Genomic DNA, 8,663 nt, shown 5'->3' with positions numbered 1-8,663 from the left:
CACAAATTTTGATCTGTTGTATTTTCATTTTCAATTAATTTGAAATGTTCTTGTATTTCCCTGAGATGTTTTTTTGACATATGGCTTATCTGGAATTTTGTTGTTTTGTTATTTTTTTTTAATCTTTTTAATCTGCATTTAGTTTTGAGAGACAGAGTGTGAGCAGGGGAGAAGCAGAGAGCAAGGGAGACACAGAATGCAAAGCAGGCTCCAGGCTCCAAGCTGTCAGCACAGAGCCGGACGCGGGACTCAAACTCACGAACTGTGAGATCGTGACCCGAGCCGAAGTCAGACGCTCAACCGACTGAGCCACCCGGGTGCCCCTGGAATTTTGTTGTTTTAAATTTCCAAATACTTTAGGACTTTACAGATATCTTTTTGATCACTCGTCTGTCATGACCCGAAAGCACATTTTGTATAATTTATATTCTTCTAAGTTTGCTGAGGCATATTTTGTGGCCCGGAATAAAGGATATCTTGGTGATGTCAATGTATACCCGAGAAGAGTATATTTTTATTCTCAAGAAGGGTTGGTGGGTGGAATGTTCTATACATGTCAATGAGGTCCAGTTAGCTGACGGCATTCATTCTTTCACTCCCTTATTTATTTTGTGGTCTACTTGTTTTAACAATGACTAAGAGTAGGGCACTGACATGTTCACCTATGACTTGGGATTTATTTCTCCTTTCTATCTAGTCAGTTTCTGCTGCATATGTTTTGAAGCTGTTTAGGTACATCCTCCTTTATGAATGCTGTGTCCTCTTGGAGAATTAATGCCATCATTATGTAATGTCCTTCTTTATGTGTGATAATATTTCTTCCTCAAAAGTCTGCTGTTCAGATAGCTACTCTGGTTTTCTTTTGGCTGGTGCGCAAGTGGTCTCTTTTCATCTTTACGTTTTAAATCTATACATGTTTTACGTTTAATGTGGATTTCTTATAAGACATAATATATTGGGGTGTTGCTTTTTTTTTTTAAATCCAATCTGACCATCTCTATCTTTTAACTGGTATGTTTAGACCATTCACATTTAATGTGATTAGTGATAAGGTTGGCCTAAAGTTGTAATTTTGTTAGATGCCTTCTATTTGTTTCATCTGTTTTTGTTTCTTTTTTACTTTTTCTGTCTTCTCTTGGTTAATTGAGCATTTTTGTAATCATTTCTTATGTCTTCTTGAATTATTACTTAATGCTTCTTTTAAAAAGTTTTAGCGTCTGCCCTAAAGTTGATAATATAAATCTTAAATTACTCAGAGTTTACCTTCATATAGTCTTAGACCATATGTAGTTAAGAAACTTACAACAATATTCTCCCCTTCCTCTCATCCTTCCTGATGTTTTCATACATTTCACTTCTATGTATACCACCAACATGACACTATTTCCTGTAGATAGCAGCTCTCATTTGTGGCAATTAAAAATAAGGGGAGAAAAGAGTTTATCTTGTCTTCCTTCCTTCCACTGGCACTCGTCTTTCCATCGTGAAGACCCAGTTAGGGGTCTGATACCATTTTTTCCAATAGATGGACGTCAGTTATTTCTTGCAGATTACATTTATTGCCAGCAATAAATTCCCATAGTTTTGCTTTGTCTTATTCTTAATTTTTAACATATATTTCCTCTGGTATACAATATTGAACTAACACTTCTTTTTTCTTCGAAGGCTACACGGATATCATTTCATTTTCATCCAGCCTACACGGTTTCTAAAGAGGTTTGTGTCATAATTCTTATCTTTTTTTTTTCTGCACCTAATGTTTCTATGTTGGTAGTCTGGTTGCCTTAGAGATGTTTTTTCTATGTCTTTTCCCCAGCAGCTTGAATATGTCATGCATATGGAGTTTTTGTTTTGTTTTTTTGTTTTACTTTTTTTTTTTTTTGGATTTTTAACGTGGGAGGAGCAGAGAGAGAGGGAGACACAGAATCGGAAACAGGCTCCAGGCTCCGAGCCATCAGCCCAGAGCCTGACGCCGGGCTCGAACTCACGGACCACGAGATCGTGACCTGGCTGAAGTCGGACGCTTAACCGACTGCGCCACCCAGGCGCCCCGAGCATTTATCTTGATGCACATTCTCTGAGCTCTGATCTATGGTTTGGTGTCTGTCATTAATTTTGGAAAAGTCTCAGCCTTTTTTCTTCAGTTTTCTGCTCCCCCAGCTCCCGGATGTACAGCTCTGTCCTCCGTACCATTCTGTCTTCTCTTTGTGTCTCAATGCGGAGGTTTCCATAAAGCTGTTTTCAGATTCCTGACTCTCCTTGGCTAAGTTGAGCTCACCGGTGAGCCTATCAAAACCATTCTTCACTTTTTCTGTGGTTTCCACGTTTGTCTCTTCCGTTTTGTTCTTTTTCACGGTTTCCGTATCTTTTCAAAGCAGTATAGTATTTAAAGCACGGAATTCAAAACCACCTAAGTCTCGCTAGTGGTGGGATTGCTGAGTATGCTACTTCCGTGCCATGGAACATGTGTGCAGTCTTTTAAATATATGTGTATCCACTGACGCGAAAACGCTACAACGTATGTTGTGCTAATAAAGCAAGTTTTAGGGGCGCCTCGGTGGCTCAGTCTGTTAAACGTCCGACTTCGGCTCGAGTCATGATCTCATGATCTCAAGGTTCGTGAGTTCGAGCCCCGCGTCAGGCTCTGTGCTGATGGCTCAGAGCCTGGAGACTGTTTCAGATTCTGTGTCTCCCTCTCTCTCTGCCTCTCCCCTGCGTGTGCGTGCTCGCTCTCTCTCTCTCTCTCTCAAAAATGAATAAGCATTAAAAAAAATTTTTTAAACAAGCAAATTTTAGAACCATGAGTATTATCTCATGTATGTTCTAAAATTTCCACAAAACAACTTTCTACATTTCTAGAGTAACACATATCTATAAAATTCATTTTAAAATAACCAGCAGAAGGGTCATGTGGGGGGCTATCTTGTCAGGAGATGGCAATGTAAAGGCAGGTCAGGCGGGACCTGAGCTTTACTAGTAGCATTTGGGGACTTTTATAATGAGTTAGAAGCATATGTTAGCTTTATGTCTTGAAGGGGCTCACATGTTGGGGGAGACAGTGAGCGGAAGGCTGCACGGAGGCCTTGAATATAAGGTGATGGGTACCGGAAGTCCGAGGTTGTGGTAGGTGTGGACACTTTCCACTGGGCGCCGTGCTCCTCGTGGGGAGCACCTTGGAGCGCCAGCCGGACTCAGCTTTCACATCTTTGCCTCCACTCCCTCCCCCATTCCTTCTGGTCAGGAAGCAGAGGAGCTGCCCTGTGGGGGCCTGAATTCTACCCGTGGGGCCTGGGAAGGTCATGAGAAAGAACTGAAAGAGTGAGGGAATGAAGGAACGAGATTGCTGGGGAGCGATGCGGGCTCTGCAGAAAGATGGACTGGGGGTGCTGGTGTGGATGGATCTGAGCTCAAAGCACTGCAGATGGGGAGGGAGGGAGGTCGAGGCCACAGCCCAGCGTCGGTGGGGCTGGAGTAGGGGTTGGATGTGTGTTAGCAGGGATCCGGAGGGGTCTGGAGGTGTGGGGGCCCGCGGGGGGGAGGGGGGTGGCGTATGCATAGCTGGGATGGTTTTGCTCTGAGCAGTCCTCCCGGCTTATCTCGGGGGATAAGCAGGAGTCCTCTGAAGTTGCCCGGCCGGAGCCGGGAATGAAAGGGGCTGGGGCCGAGCTGTTTTTGGTGGAAGGCTGCCAGGCTGGCAGGAAACGGGGATCACCTGGACCCCTTCCTTCCGGCCGCGTGTGTCTGCAGCACCTGCAACATACAAGGGCGGTGTGTGTTTCCCTTCTGGCTGGCGCAGCCCAGCGCAGCCTCTACGGGGAGAGGGCGGTGCGGGAACGAGAGTGCGCCAGGTCGTTAGATGATGCACTTGAGAGTTCGGGGACCCCTCCCCTTCCCTCCGCTGACTCAACGTGGGCTGAGACATTTCCTTGCGGCACTGAAACGAGGAAATGGCCCACGCGAAAATTCACGTAAATGTTTACCGTCTGAAGCTCTGGCGAAGTGGAAGAGAGCGGAGAAGGGCCCGGAGCTCTGCCGCGATTCCGCCTCTCGGAGGTCACGACCGGAAGCGGGGCTCCACCGGAAGCGGGGCTCCTCACCTTCCTCACACGCCCGCTTGGCGCCACAGCAGCTGGCCGCCTGGGTGTGAGGCGCTTTTGCTTCTTGTTTCGTTGGATTTCCGCAGGGAGCGCGACATTCCCTTTGGCGGATGTCTCCCCCTTCCCTGGCTGTTCCCAAATTCTGCCAGGAGGAGTCTCCCCATGGACCACGGGCCGCATCGCCCGGCTGCCCGGGGTCAGCGGGCCAGGGGCTCGAGTCCCTCAGAGCCGCCCTCCCTGGGCGAGGCCGAGCGGGCGGCCGGGGACCCGCAGGCGCCAAAGGCAGTTGGCACCCCTGGTCTGCCACTTGGCAGGCGATTCCCGAGCACCCACCGGAGGTCCCCGGGAGCGGTCACTTGGAGTCCACGGAGGCCGGAGCGTGGGGCCCCTGCTGGTCGTGGGCCCAGCCAGAACGCCTGTGGTTGGGCTGCACTGCGGACACTGCCGCGAGGGGGGGGGGGGGGGGGGGGGGGGCGGGGGGGGGGGGGGGGGGACCCTGCGACCAGGGCCAGGGGACTGTGGGGCGGGGCCCCGCCCCAGACACGCTATGTGCTTCCCACAGCCTGTTCTGCCAACACACAGCTTCTTCCTTTCCTGCTGAGAAGTTACTTTCCCAGCACACGAGAAGGGACGGCCTGGTCGGGGTCACATGTCCTGTTTATTCCACGTCCCTGGCCTCACTCGGCTCACCTGGCCCGTGGCCCCTCTCTGCCTGTCCGGGTCTCTCTCCCTGCGCAGCACACCCGGGTCCCCACCCCGACGGCCTGCCTAGCAGGAAGACACCCCACGGTGCAGGCCCTGGACTTGAGAGAATCCCCTTCGGTTTTCCAACACTGTGTGTCAGTTCAAAACAAAACCAGCCTACAAACAAAAACAACCCCAGCCTGTTTTCAGCCGTGGATGGGACCGTCAACGGAGCATGAGGGCCAGCACTCTGCTGGAAACTGCTCGACCCTCACTCTGCCTTTCGTGGGCCGGGCTGGGGACGAGCACGGTACTTCTCTGTCATTTCCGTCACCTGTCCCTGTGGACTAAAACCGTGAAGGCCGCCACAGTGGGACGAGACACAAAATAACACAAAGAGAGAAAGCGGCCAAGCCTGGGCTTCAGCCCGCTCCCCGTGTTCTTTCTCTAAAGTCCACAGCTGCCACCCACACCGCCCACAAACCTGCCACATGTGTCCAAGGACCGTGCACACACGGGCCCTCTCTCCAGGGCCTCCACTCTGGAGGCCCCATGTCTTGGGCCCCTCCGCCTCTCCTCAGCCCGCCCGCCCGGAGCCCCCGCCGCCCTCAGGCCTCCCCCGCTGCCCGGAAGACCCGCACCCCAGCACCCGGCAATCCTTTGGGGTGAGCTGACTTCTGTTGGCCCACCCGGGGGCTGGGCACTGGTCCTACCCGATGGGGGTCTTTGTGGACAAGGAGGAAAGACCCTCAGCACAGGGTTAGCTGAACCGGGTCTGGGGTCTTACTCTCCCCTGTGCATGTTTCTATTTTCCGTCTTTTCTACATCGATCACGTGTGAATATCCCTTGCACGTAAAGGGAAAAGTCTCTAATAGGAAAAAGATGTGAATGCCATGGGACCGGCAGAGCAATGACCCTGTGGTAACGTAGTAACTGGGGGAAAAGGATGCCGAGTGTGTTTTTACAGCTATGAGTTGAGCCATCATGAGTGCTTCAGAGGAGAAAGCCTATTTTTGTACTTTTTTGCTGTTAATAGCACTTTCATTGCACAGAATGCCCTTTGAGGCTGGCCTTGCCCCCTCAAAGCCTGCAAAGGTGGGCTCGTCTCTGCCTCTCTGCCTCGGGGGTTCCAACTGGAGGAGGTGAATCCTGGAGGAGGAGAGGAGAGGAAAGGAGAGGAGAGGGGAAGGGAGGGGGAGGGAAGAGGAGAGGGAAGGAGGGGAGAGGAGGGGAGGAGAGGAGAGGGGAGGGGAGGAGAGGAGAGGAGAAGGAGGGGAAGGGAAAGGGGGGAGGGAAGAGGAAAGGGAGGGGAGGGGCAAGCAAGGGGTGGAGGGAAGAGGAGAGGGGAGGAGAGGAGGGGAGGGGAGGAAGGAGAGGGGAGGGGAGGAGGGGAGGGGAGGAAGGGAGGGGAGGAAGGAGAGGGGAGGGGAGGAAGGAGAGGAGAGGGGAGGAAGGAGAGGAGAGGGGAGGAGGGGAGGGAGGAGGGGAGGGGAGGGAGGAGGGGAGGGGAGGAGGGGAGGGAGGAGGGGAGGGGAGGAGGGGAGGGGAGGAAGGAGAGGAGAGGGGAGGAGGGGAGGTGAGCCCTGGAAGAGAGAAGAGGAGAGGGGAAGTGAGCCCCGAGCCACTGGTGCAGGGCAGGGACCCAGCACAGGCCCCGCTGTCCCAGCCACCACCTCCTGGAGCCACAGACAGGCCCCAGGGCCAGCATCAGTCACACAAGCAGAGGCTGGCCATCTGAACGGAAGATACAAGGATGGACAAGATTGGGTGGAAGCAGGACGGGCCTGCAAGACAGGTGACAAGGAAGAGATGAGAGCCTGCACTTCAGACCCCACCCGGGGCAAGGCTCTGGGCCCGCAGACAGAAGGATGGATGGATAGACACACAGGGCTGATGGGCCATGAGCCACAGGAGGGATGCATCGGGACCCAGGATGCTCATGCCTACCGCACACGCAAACACACCACACACACGAGTGCACATGCACAGACTCGCCCACCCCGCTGCACCAACAGCCATCAGATGCAGACACACCCCCTGCGTGGACCCCACCCGTCCCTCTGCAGGCACGTGAAACAAACTTTCACAAAACAGGACGCACTAATCATTTCTTCTCCACTCTGTTCTTCATTTTGAAAAGAGTGGGTCCCAAGCCTCCCACTGATTTCTCCCCTTGCCATGGACCACTGTGCCCTTTCCACCCAACCCAGAGAGGGGCCCAGTAGTGATGGAGGAGGGTGGACCCAGAACTTTTAGCTAGAAGTCACTAAGCCAGGGGCAATGGCTCTGGGCTCTGTTCTCTGCAAACTGGGAGAGCCCCAGGTCCAGGGAAAGGCGCGTTTACTTTGGAAGTCGATATAAAGGGCTCTCCGGTTGCACGGAGGGGGTCTCTAGGGTGCCTCCAAGGGCAGGACCCCATAAGCACAGCTGCTGGAAGGAGGAACAGCAGGACTGCGGGGGGGGGGGGGGGGCGGGTTCTGAAGGTCTGGCCAGAGGAAGGGGCAAGGGGAGGGGACATAATTCGGAGAGGGAGCCGGGGAAGGCTCTGGAGAGGGGCAGCTGGACCCCAGCAAGGAAAGGGGTGCTCTAGGCCTGTTCCCGGGGGCAGAAACCCACAGGAGTGGGGGGACACAGAGGGCTCTGTGGGTGAGAGAGACACCGCAGGAGGCGGGCAGTGGAGCCTGGAGGAGAGTGCTACTGTCCTGGGCCCGCGCCCCTGGAGGCAGCCAGGCTGGGGGGGCCACCACGACGCGGCCACTGCGCCCACGAGGCCCGGACAGGAGTTCAGCTTCCTCCGCCTCCATTCGCCTTCCGTGGCAATAAACGTCTTTGTTCAAATCGCCCGCCTCCCCGCATAAACGCCTGTTGACACGCTGCGTGTCCCGTGACCTTGCCTCGTTTGGAGCCGGGACCCCACGTGCAGCCGCGGGCAGCGGCGGGAGGCGGCTTCCTTCGGAACGGGGGCGCGGGCGGGCCTCGAGCACTGGGGACCGGGGGCGGGAGCGGGGAGAAGCAGCCAGGACTCGGGGCAGCGGCGGGTCACTCGGTTCCGGGCCCGCATCCCACTCCGCGCCGTGTTTGTCCCCGCCTAACCGCCGCCAGCCCAGCACCCGGGTCCGACCCGGCGCCCCGCGACCCCGCACCCCGCCGGGTCCCGGCTCCTCCCCTGCGGGTCCCCGCGCCCCCGGCCCCGCCCCGCCGGGTCCCCGCTCCTCCCCTGCCCGTCACGCCGCCCCCAGCCGCCCATGGCTCCGCCCCACTAGGTCCCCGCCTCGTCCTAGCCGGTCCCCCGCGCCCCGCCCCGCCGCTGCCCGTCCCGGCGCCCCCGGCCCACCGCCCCGCCCCGCCCCGCCCCTGTCCGTCCCCTGCGGCCGGAGCGCGGCTGGCCGAGGGCGCACCGCTGCGGAGCCCGCAGCATCCGCGGCGCTGACGGTCCGGCCGGCCGAGCATGGCGCCGAGGTGCGGGGCGCGCAGGGGCAGCGGGGCGCACGGGCGGGCGGTGGACGCGCGCGGCGCCCTAACCTGTGACCTGTGGCCTGTCGCCCGCAGGTGGCCCTGGCTGCGGCCGCGGCCGCGGAGCCTCCTGGACGTGCTCGCCCCCCTGGTCCTGCTGCTCGGGGTCCGTGCGGCCTCCGCGGACCCAGGTAAGACCCGGGGGCAGCGGGGGGAGGGGGGACGCGAAGGTTGGTTCCCCGGACCGGTCCCCCGCCAGCCGCGCTTCGTGCGAGTCTCCGGCCGGTCCAGGCGGCGGCGGCCTCACCCCCAGCGCATCTCGGCTTGGTTCCCGGGAGGCCGCCCGGCTCCTCCCACGCGCGCAGGTGGCGGGCGGGGGGCGAGCGGAGGGGAACGGGGTCAGGCCGAGGCCGTGTGTCCCGAGTGTC

At 56.5% G+C, this 8,663-nt stretch overlaps 1 protein-coding gene across 1 annotated transcript in view; it reads left to right on the top strand.

Moving 5' to 3' along the window:
• The first annotated feature begins 7,802 nt into the window (after nucleotides 1-7,802).
• COL18A1 (collagen type XVIII alpha 1 chain) overlaps nucleotides 7,803-8,663 on the top strand; it is an 81,513-nt gene continuing 80,652 nt past the window's right edge. The window contains exons 1-2 of the mRNA XM_049627711.1: nucleotides 7,803-8,241; nucleotides 8,332-8,426. Of these exons, the coding sequence (XP_049483668.1) occupies nucleotides 8,231-8,241; nucleotides 8,332-8,426 (106 nt within the window). The 5' untranslated portion in view covers nucleotides 7,803-8,230. The remainder of the gene's footprint in view (nucleotides 8,242-8,331; nucleotides 8,427-8,663) is intronic.

The sequence above is a fragment of the Panthera uncia genome, chromosome C2, assembly GCF_023721935.1.
Source record: "Panthera uncia isolate 11264 chromosome C2, Puncia_PCG_1.0, whole genome shotgun sequence".
NCBI classification, from domain to species: Eukaryota; Metazoa; Chordata; class Mammalia; order Carnivora; family Felidae; genus Panthera; species Panthera uncia.
The sequence above is the reverse complement of the archived record's forward strand: the minus strand, read 5'-3'. Positions and strand labels throughout refer to the sequence as shown.